Below are 22049 nucleotides of genomic sequence, written 5' to 3'. Positions count from 1 at the left end.
TCATTTATTCTCCATACACAGTATCAATAATGGACTACTTATGTTTCAAGTTTTTCTTTCTTTCTTTTTTTGACACAAAGCCCGCTCTATCACCCAGGCTGGAGTGCAGTGGCACAATCTCGGCTCACTGCAACCTCTACTTGCCGGGTTCAAGCGATTTTCATCCCTCAGCCTCCACAGTAGCTGGGATTACAGGCAGCTGCCACCACACCCAGCTAATTTTTGTATTTTAGTGGAGACGGGGTTTCACCATGTTGGCCTGGCTGGTCTTAAACTCCTGACCTCAGGTGATCCACCCGCCTCAGCCTCCTGAAGTGCTGGGATTACAGGAGTAAGCCACCACGCCTGGCCTGTTTAAAGTCTTAAAACTGAAATTCTGGAACACAAAGTCCGCTTTGATCACCACAGTGGCAGCACAGCTGACTGGAAGTGGCTGTTTCCTGCTACCACCCATAGTTTTCAGACTGGTTTATTTATTTTTTGCTCTTGTTTTTCCAAAGTGGAAATAGCTTATCTACTTCTTTCATAATAAAAATAGACATTAAAAATGTACATGTATAAAAACATGTGCTCATTATTAAAATAATCTGGCAATTCATTAAAGTATAAAGAAGAAAAACTGAAATTTTGTATCACATGTATCTCTCAATATGCCAGCTACTCCTTACATAGGCAGATGATGCCATCAACCCATAATCCATAAAGAAAATACTCTGAATCTTTTCACAGGACTGGAGTTTCACAATGATGTCGAATTTCAAATTTTAGATCTAACAATCTAGTATCTTCATTTTACAGAGGGGAGAAATTTAAATGATTTGATCAAAAAGGAAACAAGAATTCCGGATTTTGAAAATTTTCAGGCTGGGCACAGTAGCTCACCCCTGTAATCCCAGCACTTTGGGAAGCCGAGGCGGGTGGATCACCTGAGGTCAGGAGTTTGAGACCAGCCCAGCCAACCTGGTGAAACCCTGTCTCTAATAAAACCTCAAAAATTAGCCGGGCATGGTGACACATGCCTGTAATCCCAGCTATTTGGGAGGCTGAGGCAGGAGGATTGCTTGAACCTAGGAGGCGGAGGTTGCAGTGAGCAGAGATTGTGCTACTGCACTCCAGCCTCGGCAACAGAGTGAGACTCTTAGCTCAAAAAAAAAGTTTTCAGTTAAATCTTCCGTGATACAAGTTAGGTGAATATTTTACAGATAGATGGCTAAGCCAGGCCAAAAACTCTTGAGGGGAGAGGGGAAGATAAAGTACCAGAATCATCAGTGAATAGGGGATCTCAAGTTACCCATGCCCCGCCTATCCTTCCTCACTCTCTGAGAAGCAATGTTTTGATTACCATTCACATTGCAAATGTTTCTGATGTGTGTCTTAGTCCTCAGAATACTTGGGCATAGGAAGGCTACACATCATAAACAAATACATTTGGTGATGGTGGGTGGACTGTAACAAAACCACGGACACACAAAGAAACTTAACCACAACTGTGGCTGAACACTAAATTGTTACCTCAATTGTTTACGAAACTCTTTGGATTAAACTTTAAAAGAAACTCTGGTCTTATCATTTTAAGCTTAACTTAAAAAATAATTGCCAGCCAGGTGCGGTGCCTCACACTTGTAATCCCAGCACTTTGGGAGGCCGAGGCGGGCGGATCACCTGAGGTCAGGATTTTTCAAGATCAGCCTGGCCAACACGGTGAAACTCGTCTCTACTAAAAATACAATTAGCCAGGCATGGTGGTGGGCGCCTGTAATCCCAGCTACTTGGGAGGCTGAGGCAGGAATCGCTTGAACCCGGAAGGCAGAGGTTGCAGTGAGCCGAGATCGTGCCATTGCACTCCAGCCTGGGTGATAGAGCAAGACTCCGTCTCAAAAAAAAAAAAAAAAAAAAAAAAGTAGTGCCAAAGGAAAACCATAGCACTGGTCTGGGAATTTTATAATCAGTAAAACAAAGTTCCTCTATACCTGGATTTTATTTATTTGAAAGGCCTTTCTTTGGTTGTTTTTTGAGACAGGGTCTAGCTCTATCGCCCAGCCTGGGGTGCAATGGTGCAATTAAAGCTCACTGCAGCCTTGAAGTCCTGGGCTTAAGCAATCCTCCTGCCTCAGCCTCAGCCTCCTGAGTAGCTGGAACTACAGGCCCACACCACTATGCCTGGCTGGTCTTGAACTCTTAGCCTTAGCCTCCCAAAGTGCTGGGAGACCTTTCTTGCGTGACTATTGGTATAAGTAAGAGCACTGGTGAAGTTCCCAGCCACGCTATGGAAAGTTCAAAGTAGTTACTGCCAAAGTTCAAAGACATGATTACTGCCAAACATTCTCTCCACTTCAATCTTTATCACAAAAGGGTGCTAAGGAAAAAACCAACCAACACCACACAAAAAACTGTCTCCAGTCCTGGTTGGCAAAGAATGAAATTACACCAGTGACCTCAATTTGGGAGGCAACAACTCCGACACCTGGTTGGTCTCCTTTAATCATCAGGAGGTGCACGTGGCCCAGGAAAAGGAGAGCTGAGTCGGTACCTGATCCAGTCCTCCTCCAGCTCATCACAGGACTCGCCGCCAGTTGTGTAGTCTGTTTCATAGTGATCTTGCTCTGTTCTCTTTGACTTTCCTGCTCTTCCCTTTGCAGAAGTCCTTTTTGAAGGTGTCTCAAAGTTACCACTGCTGCTGTAACGAGGCTGCCTGAAGTCATCCACAGGCGAAGTCACTGGAAGCTCCTGAACCACTTCAGGAACCCTAATAAAAACAGGCATCATTGTTCAGTACACTACAGCCCTTTGCCAGTGCACTGTAATCACAGAGCGCAGCCATAATAAACACCAGGATCTGCACACAGGTGCACTCAAGCAAGGACTTCAGACAATTGAAGTCTTGAATTGCTTGAACTTCAGTTCAAGTAATCCACCTGCCTCAACACTAGCACTGAGCAGATGCCTCGTTTTCTGCACACAATTGGACAGCAGTTCAGAGTCCTCTAAAACACACAAGTAGTAGGTTCCAATTTAAAGGGGAGTAGCCATTTTTATACCTTCTAAGTACAATGGATCTCAGATTTCATTTTTAAAAGTTCAGGCTGATCTATAAGAGGTGTTTACTTGACCTGTGCCAGGGACTTACTCTACAAATGCTGTCAGGAAAATAATGATCATTCTTTTCTACAGGCTCTTCTAGTTCCCTGGAATGCTGCGTGGGGAAGAATGCACATATGCTCTTTGTAATATTAATCTTATACTACCATATATCAATTATCATATTAAGATAAAATCTTGCAAAATAAACTAAATGTCTAAACTAAATAATTAAGAAGCTTTACATTACAATAAATTAAAGAGTTCCTTTAGGATTCTTTTTAAAATTGCTGTTAATCCTGAAGTCATGTAGAATGAATAGAAGGGTTACCATTACACACTTATTATTTTTTCTAATACAATTAAAGTTGCATCACAATTGCACATTTATAGTGTTTCAGACATAAACATGAAAATAACCCTAACTGAGGAATAAAATACCAAAGTTGAAAGTGGGAACTACTTCTGAGTAAAAGAAATACGAAGTTTCAGGCCGGGCGCGGTGGCTCAAGCTTGTAATCCCAGCACTTTGGGAGGCCGAGACGGGCGGATCACGAGGTCAGGAGATCGAGACCATCCTGGCTAACATGGTGAAACCCCGTCTCTACTAAAAAATACAAAAAACTAGCCGGGCAAGGTGGCGGGCGCCTGTAGTCCCAGCTACTCAGGAGGCTGAGGCAGGAGAATGGCCTGAACCCGGGAGGCGGAGCTTGCAGTGAGCTGAGATCTGGCCACTGCACTCCAGCCTGGGCGACAGAGCGAGACTCCGTCTCAAAAAAAAAAAAAATAAAATAAAATAAAATAAAATAAAAATAAAAGAAAAATAAAAAAAAGAAATACGAAGTTTCATTTTCTTGTAGAAAAGGGCAAGAACAGAAATGCTTCTCACTCTCTGAGAAGCAATGTTTTTGATTACCATTCACATTGCAAATGTTTCTGATGTGTGTCTTAGTCCTCAGAATACTTGGGCATAGGAAGGCTACACATCATAAACAAATAAAAAGAATGGGCCTAAGACTTTCCAAGCATCAACCTTGGCATTCCAATCAACTATTTAAAACGTCTGAAGCATTTCTTTTTGCTGCCAATTTACATAAACTATCATACTAAGCTTTATCTTCCAGGTTTAGTCCCTTTTCTAGGTGATCCGCATGTGCTTTGCTCTAACTGTTGTCAGAGTCTTAGATTTGTAAGCATACAATTTCTTGCAGACTCTAAACTTTGGGGTATGTGTGTGTAGATGCAGGTGGGGGTGGTATTTATTTCCTCTTTCAAGATTTATGGCCGAGGGCGGTTGCTCACACCTGTAATCCCAGCACTTTGGGAGGCCAAGGTGGGCAAATCCCTTGAGGCCAGGAGTTCAAGATCAGCCTGGCCAATATGGTGAAACCCCATCTCTACAAAAAATACAAAAATTAGCCGTGCATTGTGGCAGGCGTCTGTAATCCCAGCTACTCGGGAGGCTGAGGCAGAAGAATTGCTTGAACCCACAAGGCAGAGAGTGCAGTAAGCTGAGATCGTACCACTGCACTCCACCCTGGGTAAAGAATGAGATTCTGTCTCAAAAAAAAAAAAAAAAAAAAAATGTATTCAGGTAATATGGCTTTGTGTGCTATGCTAAAGTTACTTCTAATGGAGGGAAAATGTGACTTTCTCCATGAGTCAATGATTAACAAGTTCCTAGACACTCTGCCAAAACTGCCAGGTACTATGCTGCTTCTTTGAGGTAGCAAAACAAAACCTTTAGAATGCAGTGGATTTATTTTAGGGGTAGGGCCAAAGAGGGAGGAAACTAAAGGGCAAAAGAAATTACAAAAAAACATAAAAAAGGGCCGGGCGCAGTGGCTCAAGCCTGTAATCCCAGCACTTTGGGAGGCCGAGACGGGCGGATCACGAGGTCAGGAGATCGAGACCATCCTGGCTAACACGGTGAAACCCCATCTCTACTAAAAAAATACAAAAAACTAGCCGGGCGAGGTGGCGGGCGCCTGTAGTCCCAGCTACTCAGGAGGCTGAGGCAGGAGAATGGCGTAAACCTGGGAGGCGGAGCTTGCAGTGAGCTGAGATCCGGCCACTGCACTCCAGCCCGGGCCACAGAGCGAGACTCCGTCTCAACAACAACAACAACAAAAAAAACATAAAAAGTAAAACATCGAAGTAGGCCTCCTGCCAGAATTTTTATATTATTGATATATCTTTACCTTCGAAGTTTTCCTCCCCTCCTCCTACACCCCTTTAAAATATTAACATACTTGATCTAGCATGAAAGCTAAAAGCAAAATGTTTCACAAGAAAACTATTGACTACGGGTGTGAGCAACACCACACTGGGCTAATTTTTAATTTTTTTTGTAGAGACAGGGTCTCACTCTTTGCCTGGGCTGGGCCCTCCACATTTCCCGAGCTGCCCTGATCTTTTCAGCCCAGCATGAAGTTTCCTTTCCCAAAGCTTACATAGCAAAAAGGTTTTGATTGGCCCTTTTCAGGTCACTGTCATCCTTGAAGCCAGGAGAATGTTCTCTGATTAGTAAGACTTAGATATGCCTCCCAATAATGGTGGCAGCTCTAAAATACAGAGTGTATAACAAACTTCATTCTAATAGTCATGGCATTGTTGATCATAGGTTGTTTCTCTGCTGTCACTGATTCTGTGTGTAATCAGAAAAGAAGGATTCTTATGCATGTGTTTTCAATTCAGTAATTGTCCTTAACACTTGACATGCATAGAGTACTGAGCCAGGTGACCCTGGGAAGACCAGGTCCATGTTCTCACCGGAGGCTGCAAAACAGGGGTGGAGGAAAGTGCACAACTCCACTGAGAGTCAGGGCAAGGTAGGAGCAATAAAGGCAGCATGAAGGAGTGTGTGTGAGAATGAAACAAATGACTGAAGAATAAAAACAAGCCGGCCAGGTGCGGTAGCTCACACTTGTAATCCAGCACTTTGGGAGGCTGAGGCAGGGGGATCACTTGAGGTCAGGAATTTAAGACCAGTCTGGCTAACACGGTGAAACCCTCGTCTCTACTAAAAATACAAAAATTAGCCGGGCATAGTGGTGCACGCCTGTGATCCCAGCTACTCGGGAGGTTGAGGTGGGAGGATCACTTGAACCTGAGAGGTGGAGGTTGCAATGAGCCAAGATTGTGCCAAGCCTCCAGCCTGGGTGACAGAGCAAGACTCCATTTCAAAAAAACCAACAACAACAAAAACCCAGGCGTGGCTGCATGCACATGTAGTATTAGCTACTCAGGAGGCTGAGGCAGAAGGATCACTTAAGTGTAGTAATTTGAGGATTCAGTGAGCTATGATCACACCACTGGACTCCAGCCTGTGTGAAACAGTGAGACTCTATCTCTGAAAAGTAAAAATAAATAAATAAATAAATAAATAAATAAATAAATGTAGATGGCTATCCTGTCACAACAGAAGCTGAGCTGAGAATAAAGCCAACATACTTACAGATGAAAGCACGTAAGAGCCCTGCTATCTGCTGAATCCCTCGATTATGCCATGACTGAAGCTACAGACATCCTTGGGCCTCATGTGACTCAGATAATTCCTCCTTTTGCTTAAGCTATTTTTTTTTCATGACTTTTTAAAAAATTGAGACAGAGTCTCCCTATGTTGCCCAGGCTGGTCTCGAAATCCTGGCCTCAAGCAATATTCCCACCTCATTGGCCTCCCAAAGTGCTGGGATTATCAGCTTGAACCACCATGCCCTGTCTTAAACTAGTTTAAACTGGGCTTCTATAATTCCTCTAACTTGCATGAAAGTCCTAACATCATCCTACCAGCCTATTGCTACCAAACAATAGTCTCATTTGGCAATGCAAGGAGTCAGTCTTTGAAAGTTTTGCATTGCAGCAACATTCAACTTCCTTGATTTACGAAGGGTAATTCAACCTGGGTGTGGACAGGATAGTCGACAGTGTACCTAATAGGGCTCTCCCAAGTTCGTTTAGTAAGTTTGGAGAGGCAACCATCTTCAGCTAAATTCTGGTGAACCCTGATGCAGGATTAATTCTCATAGCCAACTGCCTTAAAATTCTAAGGTATAGGACATTATAAGCAAAAGCAACCAGATATGAGAGTAAATTGCATGATTCCATTTTATGTAAGTTCACTAACAGATGGTGACAGACATCAAAATAGTGGTTACCTTAGGATGGGTGTGGGTGGGTATTGATGGAGAAAGGGCACATGGGGACCTTATGTGGGGCTCAAAATGTATCTTGGTGGTGGGAGTTAAGTTCATATATGGGAAAACTCATCAAGTTGTATACTCAAGATTAGTGTTCTTTTTATGGAATGTACATTATGCGTTGGGAGAAAAAAACATCTTAATACTGAGTTACCTCATCCTTAGCATAGATGGATGGATAGACACAATGTTCTCCATCTAACTCCTTCTCTATCCACTAGAGTGGTGAGGAAGAGAGGTGCTCATGGGTTACTAAGCACTTGCGAGAATGCCTTAGGAAAGACAGGCTATGACTTATGTGTTCTTATTCCCATTCAAGTGGATGTCCTCTGAATCCTCTACAGCACTCAGCACTCTACTGTGAACAACACTTGACAATTTCTATTGCCCCCCAGAAGCTGTAAAATACTTCCATCATTACCATGCTCTGGGGGAGGTACTGTGCATTTGTATCTCCTAGTACCACTCCCATTCACCCATTCATCCGGGTTCTAAAATGAAGCATCATGTTTGCATTTTCCAGACTTTCAAAAAAAATTCTGGGGCATAAATTCAGAGTAGAAACTAGTACAACCCTTATGAAATAAAATTTTTACATCTATCAAAATGAAAAAATGCACACTTATTTTAGCTCAGCAATTCTGCTTGTAGTATTTATCCTCCAGATACATTCACATATGTATAAAGTGATAAATGTATAAGGTTATTCCTTAGAGTGGTCTGTAATAACAAAACATTGGGGGAAGTGTGCATCATATAGAATTAACACATTAAGTATACCAGCCGGGTGCGGTGGCTCACACCTGTAATCCCAGCACTTTGGAAGGCCGAGGCGGGCGGATCACCTGAGGTCAGGAGTTCGAGACCAACCTGGCCAACATGACAAAACCCCGTCTCTACTAAAAATTAGCCGGGCGTGGTGGTGGATGCCCGTAATCCCAGCTACTCGGAAGGCTAAGGCAGGAGAATCACTTGAACCTGGGAGGCACAGGTTGCAGTGAGCCGAGATCACACCACTGCACTCCAGCCTAGGCAACAGAGTGAGACTCCGCCTCAAAAAATAATAATTAAATAAAGTATACCTATTTGATAGAATATTATACAGCTATAAAACAGAACAGTGCTTCTTCTTGGTTATAATTTAAAAAATAAAACAGAATCAGTCAACTCATTGCATACTGATATGGACAATATCCAAGATAAAATATATTGCTAATGATACTTTTGGTATGCTAATATTTTCTTTTTCTTTGTTTCGAAACAGGGTCTTGCTGTGTCACCCAGACTGAAGTGGAGTCGCACGGTCTTGGGTCTTGGCTCACTGCAGGCTCGACCTCCTGGGCTCAATCAATCCTCTCACCTCAGCCTCCCAATAGCTAGGACTAGAGAGGCACGTGCCACCAGAGAGGCATGTGCCACCATACCTGGCAAATCTTTATATTTTTTGTAGAGAGGGGGTTTAGCAATACTGCCCCGGGTGTTCTCGAACTCCTAGGCTCAAGCAATCCACCCACCTCAGCCTCCCCAAGTGCTAGAATTACAGGCTTGAGCCACTGTGCCCAGCTCTGGTATGCTAGTATTTTAACAGGGGAGTGGGGGAAATCAATGTACTTTGGCCAGGATCTTTATGTTTTAAAATCTCAGGAGAAACATAAAAGAAAGTGATGACATTAGTTGCCTCACGGGAGAGGAACTAGGTAGCTGATACCTTTTGTCCCTTTTAAATTTTACACTACCTAAGGTATTCAAGAATAAGAAAGATTAATATTTAAGGAATAAGATTTTCAAATTAATTTCATATGAATTTGTGAAACTATCCTGGTTTTTGTGAAAAGGGACACCACCTGGGAATGCTGTGTAAGCATGCAGGCCTCACAATTTAGAGGCACAGCTGGTGCCAAGATGCAGTAGAGACAGACATTTTGTATGTATGAAAGTTCTGCAAATCGGTCCTTTTATAGTTCATGAGCATGATGACTGGGTGTTCACACCCATGTGTAAAATGTGCCACCCTCAAACCTTGTCACAATATTGGCAGATTACCCGTGTGACATGAAAAAGAAGAGAAAAAAAAAAAAAAAGCCCTGCAAATCATAGCTTAAAAATTTTAGAGGTTGAGGCAGGAGGATCACTTAAGGCCAGGAGCTCAAGACTATCCTGGGCAACAAAACAAGACCCCTTCTCTATAAAAATAAAAAATTAGCCAGGCATAGTGGCACACACCTGTGGTCCTGGCTAAAGTGAGCTATGAGGCAAGAGGACGGCTTGAGCCCACGGGTTCAAGGCCACAGTGAGCTATGATCACACCACTGCACTATAGGTCTGGGCGACAGAGTGAAACAGCGTCTCAAACAAATGATGAAAAAAAAACTTAGAAGGACTGCATCTCTTTTGTGTACCCTTGTCCCTAACAGTCTCAAGTGCTTTAGTTTTTGTCAAAATCCAAAGAGAAGAAACAGAGAAAAATTGCTTTCTCCAAATCATTCACAATTGAAATCAACAGCAAGATCAAATCTGAATACCAAAACAACTATGCACTCAAGAGTAAATCTCATATATCATGGCCCACTAATCACGAGTCAGGCGTTGCGGATGAAACTTCAAAGTAGGTGAGGTGCGGTGGCTCACGCCTATAATGCCCACACTTTGGGAGGCCAAGACCGGTAGATCACCTGAAGTCAGGAGTTCGAGACCAACCTGGCCAACGTGGTGAAACCCCGGCTCTACTAAAAATACAAAAATTAGCCAGGCATGGTGGCATGCGCCTGTAATCCCAGCTACTAGGAGGAGGCTGAGGCAGGAGAATCATTTGAACCCAGGAGGCGGAGGTTGCAGTGAACCAAGACTGAACCACCGTACTCCAGCCCAGGCAACAGAGTGAGACTCAGTCTCAAAAAAACAAAAAAACAAAAAAAAAAACACTTCGAAGTAACAAAGAAGTTATTTTCAGTAGACACACTTTTAACATAGACATTCCAACTAGCTGAAAGGAAGTTTTTTGGGCTTTTTCAGCCTCCAAAGGAACCTGGAGTTCTAGAATTACAGTCACAAAGTCGTAAGGGCATTTTAGTCAACGATGGACTAATAAAAGTACACGGCAAATGCAATTACATACAGTATATAATACTTGACAATAAACGACTATGCTACTGGTTTATGTATTTACACTATATTTTTTATTATTGTATTCCTTCAACTTATGAAAAAAAAGAGTTGAAAGAGAAAAAAAAAGTTAAAAGATGCTCAGACAGGTGCTTCAGGAGATATTCTAGAAGAAAGCACTGTTACCACTGAAGATGACAGCTCTGGGTATGTTATTGGCCCTGATAACCTTCCAGTGCAACAAGACGTAGAAATGGGAGACAGTGATATTAATGTAGGCCTAGGCAAATGTGTATGTCTGAATCTTAGCTTTGGGTTTTTTTTGTGTGTGTGTTTTTGTTTGTTGTTTGTTTGTTTTGAGATAGGGTCTCTGTTGCCCAGGCTGGAGGGCAGTGGTGCAATCACAGCTCACTGCAGCCTCCCAAAGTGGTGGGATTACAGGCATGAGCCACTGCACCCAATCTGTATCTTAGTTTTTAACAAAAAAGCGTAGAAATTAAAATAAAATTTACATGGTAAAAATAGAAAACAGCACTTTGGGAGGCCAAAGTGGGAGGATCACTTGAGGTCAAGAGTCTAAGAACAGCCTGGTGGCAAGGCATGGTGGCTCATGCCTGTAATCCCAGCACTTTGGGAAGCCGAGGCAGGCAGATCACTTGAGCCCAGGAGTTCGAGACCAGCCTGGGCAACATAGCGAGACCCTGTCTCTACAAAAAAAATAGAAAAAAATTAGCTGGGCATGGTAGAGCACGTGTAGTCCCAGCTACTGAGGTGACTAAAGTGGGAGGATCGCTTGAGCCTGGGAGGTCAAGGCTACGGTGAGCTGTGATCACAGCACTGCACCCCAGCCTGGGTGACAGATTGAGACCATGTCTCTACCAAAAAAACAAAACAAAACAAAAAAACAAAACAAAACCCAAAAAAAAAACAAAGCTTATAGAATAAGGCAATTATTTCTCTATATCTATACAATGTAGGTATGGGTTTTTCGGCCTTTCTTTTTTTTTTTTTTCTCCTGTCTCACTATATTACCCAGGCTGGATTTGAGCTCCTGGGCTTAAGTGTGATCCCTCCCATCTCAGCCTCCTAATTAGCTGGGACTGCTGGTGTGCACCACTGTGCCAGGCTTTGTGATTCTGTTTTTCGTTGTTGTTCTTTTTTTGAATTTTTTTAAAACAGAGTTTCACTCTGTCACCCAGGCTGGAGTGCACTGGTGCAATCTCAGCTCGCTGCAACCTCCACCTCCCAGGTTCAAGCAATTCTCCTGCCTCAGCCTCCTGAGTAGCTGGGATTACAGGTACGCACCACCATGCTTGGCTAATTTTTGTATTTTTAGTAGAGACGGGGTTTCGCCATTTTGGCCAGGCTAGTCTCGACCTCCTGACCTCGAGTGATGCATCCACACTGGCCTCCCAAAGTGTGGGGACTATGGGCGTGAGCCACTGCACCCAGCCATGTGATTGTGTTTTAAGTGCTATTACAAAAGAGTCAAAAAAAGTAAAGTTATAGAAAGCTAAGATTTATTATAGAAGAAAAATGTTTAGTAAAGTTAGCGTAGTCTAAGTATAGTGTTTGTAAAGTGTACAGTAATGTCCTAGGCCTTCACATTCACTCACCACTTACTCCCTGACTCACCCAGAGCAACTTCTAGTCCTGCAAGCTCCATTCATGGTAAGTTCCTTACAAAGATGTACCATTTATTTATTTATTTATTTTAGATGGAGCTTCGCTCTTGTTGCCCAGGTTGGAGTGCAATGGCACGATCTCCACTCACCGCAACCTCCGCCTCCCAGGTTCAAGCGATTCTCCTGCTGCAGCCTTTCTGAGTAGCTGGGATTACAGGCATACGCCACCATGCCCGACTAATTTGTATTTTTAGTAGAGATGGGGTTTCTCCATGTTGGTGAGGCTGGTCTTGAACTCCCGACCTCAGGTGATCCGCCTGTCTCAGCTTCCCAAAGTGCTGGGATTATAGGCGTGAGCCACCGCACCCAGCCAAGATCTACCATTTTTTATCTTTTATATTTACTGTAACTTTTTTGTGTTTAGATATACAAATATCACTGTATTACCTCTGCCTAGAGTATTCGGTATATTAACATGCTGTCTGCATTTGTAGCGTAGGAGCAAGAAGCTATGCCACATAAGCAGGCTATCCATCTAGGTTTGTGTTAAGTACACTGTGATGTTCACTCAAGGATGAAATTGCCTAAAGACACGCTTCTCTGTATTCCCATCGTTAAACAATGCATGACTATATATGTAAAAATACCGATTTTATCATCCTTAGGCAAAAATTACATCCCCGTCCATACCAATTACCTCCAATAGTCTCCTCTCACTAGTCATTAGGTGGAATTAGAATTGGGCTTTAGGGTAAGTGTTTCCACCACAGAGATATCATTTCAATAATCATATGGCACCTACCCTAGGCCAGACATTCACTAAAGTTTCGTATCTCCCAGCAATACTGAGGACCTAGCACAGCAAATGAAATACCACATTCCTGGATTCAAATGAAGTCTTCCAGTTTAACAGAAATGTATGTGGACAGGGTTGATTAATGTGCAGTGTCCTCCTTCTGTTTATGAGATCCAACAATTTCAGGCAAAAGGAGAGGCTGAGCACAGCACTGACCTCTGCTTAGTCACTTCCTCTCACCCTCACCTAAACTTCAAAACCAGAAATAGCAGAACCACATTCCTAGAGTGAAAGAACCCAACCCAGCCTTTCAATTAAACAAGCAAGTGAAAAGAAGCATTTTCAACCTAGAAGGGAAAGAGAACCCCACCCTCCTCGTCCTGGTCTTCCAAGTAGCCGTAGGCCTCTCTACCAACAAAGCAAAGATTGTTGTAATACCAAGATCCAGATCCAGCTTTTGTGTGCACTGCTGGATACTTTTTTAAGCAGAAAGGTACAAAAACCAATTATGTGCAAATACTCATTTTTATACTCAGTCTATCAAACTAAGAGAGACGCTACTTACGGCGTGGATTTATAGGAAGACTCTGGATAAAACCGCTTGTCATTCACTTTGCCATTGGAAGAGTATGCCATGGGACTGTCAACTCTTTCCGCATAGTCAGATGGGGGTGGAGGCACGTCCTGTGTGCCTGCAGACACATTTTTAACCTTAAAAAACCCCAAGAGATAGTTATTATTTATCTTGTAATGAAAAGGGGGCATACACTGAAGAAAATTATCTTATATGCATTATCTAGTATTTATGTGGCCCATTAATGCTATTAACGCTAATAATAAAAAGGCAATCATGGCCGGGCGCGGTGGCTCAAGCCTGTAATCCCAGCACTTTGGGAGGCCGAGGCAGGTGGATCACGAGGTCAGGCGATCGAGACCATCCTGGCTAACATGGCGAAACCCTGTTTCTACTAAAATACACACACACACAGGCACAAAAATTAGCCGGGCGTGGTGGCATGCGCCTGTAGTCCCAGCCACTCAGGAGGCAGAGGCAGGAGAATCGCTTGAACTGGAGAGGCAGAGGTTGCAGTGAGCAGAGATTGTGCCACTGCACTCCGGCCTGGCCGACAGTGAGACTGTCTCAAAAAAAAAAAAGAAAGAAAGAAATTATGCCTTAATGTTAAATACATATACAAGTTCTTCTTATCTGAGGAATGTAAGCCCTTTTTTAAAACTCATCAGGCCCGGAGAGGCATTAAAATGAAACAGCAATCAAGTCCTACTTCCCCCTTGAGCTATGTAGTTATCTCTAGAAAGTGCATAACCTAACAGTGCTACACACTGGGCACCATAACCCTGCTATAGCTCAACATGTAACAGCGTTATTTCTGTAAACCAATGAGAATTCCTGATGAATAACTTTGTTTCTGCCCACTCCTTGTGCCCCTCTTTTGCCTTTAAAAACTTGCTTATAAAAAAGGCTGAATGGAACACTCCCCAGGGCAGCTTGGAAGCATGTCCCAGGCAGCTGTTCTCAACTTTGGCCCAAATAAACTCTCTATATTAATTTTGCCTCAGGTTCTTCCCTTAGGTCAACGTTAACATGGAAGGCTTACCACAGAACCTTTGGGATAAAAAATTTAAACATAAAAAGCACAGCCAATTAGACTCCCAACACTGTTTTAGACAGACAGAGAGAGAGAGAGAGAGAGGAGAGAGAGAGAGAGAGAGAGAGAGAGAGAGAGAGAGAGAGAGAGAGACTCACCCTGTCACCCAGGCTGGAATGCAGTGGTGCGATCTCAGCTCACTGCAACCTCCGCCTCCCGGGTTCAAGAGATTCTCCTGCTTCAGCCTTCTGAGTAGCTGGGATTACAGGCGCCCGCCACCATGCCTGGCTAATTTTTGTATTTTTAGTAGAGACAGGGCCTAACCATGTTGGCCAAGCTGGTCTCCAACTCCTGACCTCAAATGATCCACCCACCTTGGCCTCCCAAAGTGCTAGGATTACAGGCGTGAGCCACCCCGCCCGGCCACTGTTAAGATTTTATGTTTTATGTAACAGCTCCAACACTCTTGACATTTCACCTAATAGTCTTTAATTACATATCACTCTGTAATTGAGAAAAAAAAATTGGAAAAAAAAAAAAATCAAAGACCTCAAACAAGTGCTAACCCTAGATGAATCATTTAGTTGTTTTAATGCAAAGGAATAGAAATAAAGGGTGGAAAAAAACTAAATCTAGAAATCATTTCTGGGAAAAAGAGCTGCTATTCAAAAGGGTAGAACCGCTTTAGCTTTGCGATAGGATCAATGGCATTTTAGCCAGGTTTGGTACACATGCCTATAGTGTCAGTAACTCGGGAGGCTGAGATGGGAAGACTTATTGAGCCTGAGAGACGGAGGCTGCAGTGAGCTCTGATTGTGCCACTGCACTCCAACCTGGGTGACAGAATGAGACCCTGTCCCAAATATATACACAAACAACCAATGGCATCAGATTATCTGGGCTCACCCCAGATCTGCCAACCACAAATTCTATAAAACCTCAGTTTTCATGTGGAAAAAAAAGAAGAAGAAGAAGAAGAAGAAAACTAGTACATAAAGTTATTTTGACGATTAAATGAGGTGACAAGGTATCACATTTACCACAGTGCCGTTAAACACAGTAAAAATTCAAAAGATGCTGGATTTTGGAATTAAGGCCACTGGATCTGATCAAATTAATTTTTACAAGAATTTAAAGGTGGCAGAAGACCTTTATTTGGATGATTTTGCTATTATAAAGCCTTACAATTAAGTTCAGCTTCAATACAGTGTATCTTCCTGCAATACACATTCCTTACATCTTAACTTTCCCATTCTTAGTAGCATTAAAACACAAGATGCACTCTCCTGACTTATTCAGGCAGTACTGCATGCAGAAAGATATTTACCTACCCCTCAAAGTACACAGGGGTATTCTTGATTGTTTAACATTCAGAGTCAGAAAGGAATAGAATCATTTCCCTCTGAAAGTGGAATTTGGCAGCAACTGCGAAACCAGTGGGTGGGTTACCACGGAGTGTGCTCAGATGCCACCACAGGGGGGAAGGGAGGGGAGCACTCTTGGTTCCCACAGAATTCCTTACAACGAAAGTTTACAGCAGAACTTGCCAAGCTTCACAGACAAATGCTTCATCAAATCAAAGCCTATTCTTAATCCAATACCTCATCAGAATTTAAAAATGCTTCCTTTGCTTAAAAACCCATTTTATACTTCTCTAGGTCCCACCCCCTCCTCACAGCGTGAGCTTTAGCAGAGTCTGGGTATCTTTTCAGAGATATCTTACTGGCTAGAACGCCCTTCCCCTTTTGCCAGCTATTCCTTAATTGGGCTTCAATTCTTGGCTCACGTGCCACCACCTCCTCCTCATACAAGCCCCTCCTGGATGAGGCACCAACCTGTGCTATTTCCCTACACCTGTGCATACAAACCTCCCAACAAATCACTTACACACTGCCGAACAATGGCTTGCTCACCTATCTCATTTCAGTAGGCAGTGGACTGGGCTTAAGCCACCACTATCTGACTGCTTACAATGAGCCAAATATTGAAATGACAGATCATTTAGTAGGCATGGCTCTACAGACAAATATCATTTCTTTTTCAGAAATGAGGAAGCTGTGGCTCAGGGAGTTAGACAACTTTCCCAAGAACCTAGACATAGAAAATGGAAGTGAGCTGAGATCCGACCACTGCACTCAGCCTGGGCGACAGAGCAAGACTCTGTCTCAAAAAAAAAAAAAAAAAAATGGAAGGGTTGGCAGTCTCCTGCTTTCCTCTTCGAGTCTCCAAAGTACCACACAGTGTCTGGCACCAATCGGGAGCCCCAAGTTTGCTGCATAAAGGTTACCTCATTGATAACTGTTATATTCCTACATGTATACCAAGGTATCTTATCAATGAGGCACGCTGAGCTGACCTTTCTCTCTTAGCGTCAGCAGAACTGGACTAGCTTAACCACTGATTCCACCCTCCAGCACAGATCTCTGATTAAACCTTTTCTATACACGTGCATAATAAATTCCAAAGCAGTGCTCCCTTCGGCAGCACGTATATAAAGCTGAACAATACAGGAAAGGTTAGCATGGCTCCTGGGCAAGGATGGCACCCAAATTCATGAAACATTCCACATATTTTTTTTTTAATTCTGAGCCAGCTATGATGCCGATCCAAGAGTCTAGAGGCAATGGCAAAATATATTTGAAAAACAAAATATATTTGAAAAGATCATTTTTTTCCCTCTTTACGCTTCAATTTTTCTGAAAAAGGCTAAACTATTTTTTCCTCTAACCCACTTAATGGTATCAATGCAAAATAAGTATAAACCCAGTATCTGTGGCTTTTGAAGGACAGTAGGAAAGTAGAAGGGGGTTGGAGGGGGCAATACAAAGTGAACAGGTGCTCATTTCTACAAGGAGTCCCCAACTTGTATTTCCTATTATGAGAGAAAGGACTTCTGAATTTCACTGTTATTACCGATAGGATCCCCAGTCAGCTCATAAAACTCAATGATGTAGTTAAAGTTCTCTTAAAAAAAAAAAAAATTAATTTTCAGTAAGACTTTTTTTTCTTAAGAGATGAGGCCTTGCTATGTTGCCCAGGCTGGACTTGAACTCCTGGACTCATGCAATCATCCTACCCCAGCCTCCTGAGTAGCTGGGACTACAGGCTCACACTACTACACCTCGCTTTTAAAGAATGAGAACTTGAGAAAACCAGCTAGGCATAATCCTAACCAGTAAAATGTCTCTGTAACAATTTTCCCTTAAGTAACTTGAGGATATCTCTAAGAAATTAGGGACAGAAGAAAGTAGGATGAAAACACAAATTAAAGATTCCTCTAGGCCGGGCATGGTAGCTGATACCTGTAATCCCAGTACTTTGGGAGGCTGAGGCAGGAGTGATCACCTGAAGTCGGAAGTTCGAGACCAGTCTGGCCAACATGGTGAAACCCCATCTCTACTAAAAATACAAAAATTAGCCAGGCATGGTAGCGCATGCCTGTAATCCCAGCTACTTGGAGGCGGAGGCAGGAGAATTGCTTGAACCCAGGAGGTGGAGGAGCAGTGTGCCGAGATCACACCACTGCACTCCAGCCTGGGTGACAGATTCCATCTCAAAAAAAAAAAAAAAGGTGGCCGGGCGCGGTGGCTCAAGCCTGTAATCCCAGCACTTTGGGAGGCCGAGACGGGCGGATCACGAGGTCAGGAGATCGAGACCATCCTGGCTAATATGGTGAAACTCCGTCTCTACTAAAAATACAAAAACTAGCCGGGTGAGGTGGCGGGCGCCTGTAGTCCCAGCTACTCGGGAGGCTGAGGCAGGAGAATGGCGTAAACCCGGGAGGCGGAGCTTGCAGTGAGCTGAGATCTGGCCACTGCACTCCAGTCCAGGTGACAGAGCGAGACTCCGCCTCAAAAAAAAAAAAAAAAAAAAAAGGTAACTCAGACTTACTCTTGAAATTACATTCACAAAGGACAAGCGCTCACACTAAACATGCTTAAGGAGTATGAATTATTAATTTAGGGGATGAGCAGGGAAGTTTTATTAAGATTCTTATTCCAATCAAGAAAGAACTTCAGTATTTCCAAAATAGCAAAATGAAATATCACTTTTTTTTTTTTTTTTTTGAGACAGAGTTTCGCTCTTTTTGCCCAGGCTGGAGTGCAATGGCACGATCTCCGCTCATCGCAACCTCCACTTCCTGGGTTCAAGCGATTCTCTTGCCTCAGCCTCCCGAGTAGCTGGGATTACAGGCATGCGCCACCATGCCTAGCTAATTTTGTATTTTTAGTAGAGACGGGGTTTCTCCATGTTGGTCAGGCTGGTCTTAAACTCCCGACCTCAGGTGATCCACCCGCCTCAGCCTCCCAAAGTGCTGGGATTACAGGAGTGAGCCACCGCGCTTGGCCAAAATATCATTTTTATAGATCTTCACAAAAGGTAATTATGAGGATAAATTTTTATTCAAAGTTTAATTGTACTCATTAGAAATGTTCTGATTATGTCACTTGTGAAAAAATTCTTTGTGACAAATAACACCCAACACTCCTTGGAGAGTTAATGAAAACATCCTAAACCCCTGTGGGATGCCAAAAGGAAAACAAAGAGGGCAGCTCTCCTTTAGGGCAGCTCAGGTGCTCTTCTCCAAATACGTACCATGATTCTTCCTCACCTGAGAGTAAGATGGGTCTATGCCATCATGTTGGTCCCACTTCCCCACCCTGACTCCCTGAAGTCAGAGAAGGAACAAAAAGGTCAAGAAGGAATGTTCTAGGTCACTCTGAAAGAAAATCTTCTCTCCTCCAAAACAAAGATTAGGGAAAACACTTATCCCCACTTGTTTTTTTTTTTGTTTTTTTGAGACGGAGTCTCGCTCTGCCGCCCAGGCTGGAGTGCAGTGGCCGGATCTCAGCTCACTGCAAGCTCCGCCTCCTGGGTTTACGCCATTCTCCTGCCTCAGCCTCCCAAGCAGCTGGGACTACAGGCGCCCGCCACGTCGCCCGGCTAGTTTTTTGTATTTTTTAGTAGAGGCGGGGTTTCATCATGTTAGCCAGGATGGTCTCGATCTCCTGACCTCGTGATCCGCCCGTCTCGGCCTCCCAAAGTGCTGGGATTACAGGCTTGAGCCACCGCACCCGGCCCACTTATCCCCACTTAAATCAATTTCATAGTTCATTTAGAGTTACTAAAAGCAAAATATATGCTAATTATATGCAATTATAGCTAATCCTAATTTTTCCCCTCACCCTAATTTCATCCCTAGTTCACATATGGGAGAGAGTCAGACTAGACCTGCATCCATGTGGCCTAGCGATGTGCAAAAGCCATCTACCACTAAGAAGGAAAGGGAAGTTCACCTGCTGAGTATCCAGCCTGTGTCAGGCAAACCTGACTGTTTATTCTCACCGTCACCCAGGGAGATACAATTATCTCTATTTTCGGATGAGAAAATTGAGCTTCTATGGTTAAATTAACTTGCTCAAAGTCACAGAGAAGGTAAAGTAGCAGAGGGGAGATTTGAACGCTGGTCCACCTAGCTCCAAAGCCCAGCTCTTTCTGGCATAACAAACTGCCACCTCAAGAATTCAAACACGGCTTGAAGTACCCATCTTGGGTACTCGGTATTTTGACTGGTCTTTGTAACAAAGGAGACATTCTCATGGTCTTAAACTCCTCACTATTTTGAAGAATTTTATTTGCCTATTAGTTTAACTTTGTAAGAGCAGCTATTGATGCAAAATTATTATGAGTATGTTTCAGTCACCATGTGCTTTTGTTTAGGTCAGCGTTTAGGAACACCTCTCTCAAAAAGGAAAGAGTAGGTTTTTCCCAGCTTGGTGATTAAAGTGGAGAAATACCGCAGGCATCAGAGGGAGGAGCATCTTAATCTCAAGGATCATCTCCAGGTTTACAACCTGCCCATTCCACCCTCCGCGGCCCTATGCCCTTGTACTACAGGTTCTCAACAGTAAGTGGTCTAACTCGTTTTTCCTGTTTTCTGGTATTTTACACCCTCAGATACTCCCCCCAATAAAAGCTTCAAAATTGACTGGAAAGTTCTCTTAGACTTTTCTCCACCTTTGGTCACTTGAAGGCAGACGGTCCCACATGTACTAATCCCACAAATAAAGAGATCGTGGACCAGGTTTGAACATGTCTGGTTATTTTACCTTGCTCAGGTGGCACTCAGGATTTAGGAAACAAATTGCCCCTACCCAACTACACGCTGTCCAAAAATACTAATAATATAGACCAATGAGAACTATAAATAAAATCCTAAGCCCCCAACCGAGAGACCCCCTTTTGGCCAAGAGTGCTTCAGAGAAATCTTAACTGAGTTCCTGGCCATGAGAGAATGGGAGATCAGACACAACTCATTTACTCCCTCCTTTTTGTGGTTCAGGCACAACTGACTAGCATTCATGTTAACATAGAGATCATCAAGATTGATAGAAACAGACTCTTTGTGGCAATAAAACACCAAGTTATAAACAAGACCTAAGGCCATGCCAGACAAGGGTTAAATCCCACACCCCTATATTTGTCCTAACCATACACTATGTTCTAACTACCATAATAAGGTTATTCTTTTTCTCCAGCAGCCAAACAAGCACTGGCCTCAAGATAAGCAAGATTAAAGCAATTGCATAAGCCTACTATGTACCCACAAAAATTAAAAATAAAAACTTACAAAAAAATACAAAAAGAAAACAACCACAGCTCATCCACCAACAGATACTGACTGACCCCTGTTCCACAAGCCATACAGCTTTGACTGAACAAGAAACTGATTTCAGTAACTTCCTCCCGATCAGAGTGGTTCTGGCCAGCTTGCAGAGGCTGCATGTGAGCGCCTTGTGTTCCTGTTTCACCTTTTTTTTTTTTTTGAGACAAAGTCTCACTTTCTTGCCCAGGATGGAGTGCAGTGGCACTGTGTTGGCTCACTGCAACCACCGTCTCCTGGGTTCAAGCAGTTCTCCTGCCTCAGCCTCCCAAGTAGCTGGGATTACAGGCGCCCACCACCACACCCAGCTAATTTTTATATTTTTAAAGAGAAGGAGTTTCACCATGTTGGCCAGCTGGTCTTGAACTCCTGACCTCAGGTGATCCACCTGCCTCGGCCTCCCAAAGTGCTGGGATTACAGGCGGGAGCCACCGTGCCCGGCCCCTGCTTCATCTTTTGATGTACAGGGTCTAATTGTAATACATCTAAATGTTAAGTCTCCACCCCAAAGTGAACGTGGGATGCATGTAACATGAATGTTTGTTCATTACGCATGCATGAGGACCCCATTCATGGATATTCATAGCTCCTCCTATAACCTATTGAATAGGAATGTATGGTCAACCTGTTCAGCATTAAGCTCTTGTCCCAACTCCATCTCATTCTAAGTGCCTTTCAGTGTCTGCCAGAAGCCACGCTTCCAAGACTGCCAAGGATGGCCACCTTGCAGGTTGTAACCCTTTATAATAAACAGTCTCCTTTCTACTTTCTTCTTCCCTTTCACAGCTGGAGATTCTTTCTAAATTTATAATTGTGTCATCTTTAGGTTGACACCAGCAAAGGTAAATTCTGAAATTCCCTGAGAGTCAACAAGTTATTAGAGCTCTGGAAGAGGATGAGGTAGAAAAACCTTGTACTCAATGAGGCTTATCAATGATCTCATTCAAGGCCCCTTACTTAAATGAAAATCCCTGTGAA

The 22049-nt window shown here is 43.3% G+C and overlaps 1 protein-coding gene and 2 non-coding genes across 6 annotated transcripts in view; 2 read left to right on the top strand and 1 right to left on the bottom strand.

Annotated features, from left to right (window-relative positions):
- The window catches only part of OCLN (occludin), a 61762-nt gene that overhangs the window by 6579 nt on the left and 33134 nt on the right, over positions 1 to 22049 (bottom strand). For all 4 annotated transcript variants that reach the window (XM_033179800.1, XM_033179799.1, XM_033179802.1 and 1 more), the window contains exons 5-6: positions 13366 to 13511; positions 2531 to 2746 (exon numbers count right to left, since the gene is read on the bottom strand). In XM_033179800.1, coding sequence (XP_033035691.1) covers positions 2531 to 2746; positions 13366 to 13511 — 362 coding nt within the window. The remainder of the gene's footprint in view (positions 1 to 2530; positions 2747 to 13365; positions 13512 to 22049) is intronic.
- Positions 9227 to 9330, top strand: LOC117066282. Its single transcript, XR_004430260.1, has one exon. It is a non-coding gene; the product is annotated as a small nucleolar RNA U13 (small nucleolar RNA).
- On the top strand, positions 16878 to 16980 carry LOC117066192. The gene has a single exon (XR_004430184.1). It is a non-coding gene; the product is annotated as a U6 spliceosomal RNA (small nuclear RNA).

This window comes from Trachypithecus francoisi, unplaced genomic scaffold, assembly GCF_009764315.1.
Source record: "Trachypithecus francoisi isolate TF-2019V2 unplaced genomic scaffold, Tfra_2.0 Lachesis_group2, whole genome shotgun sequence".
In the NCBI taxonomy this organism is placed as follows: Eukaryota; Metazoa; Chordata; class Mammalia; order Primates; family Cercopithecidae; genus Trachypithecus; species Trachypithecus francoisi.
This window is presented reverse-complemented; position numbering and strand designations above follow the sequence as displayed.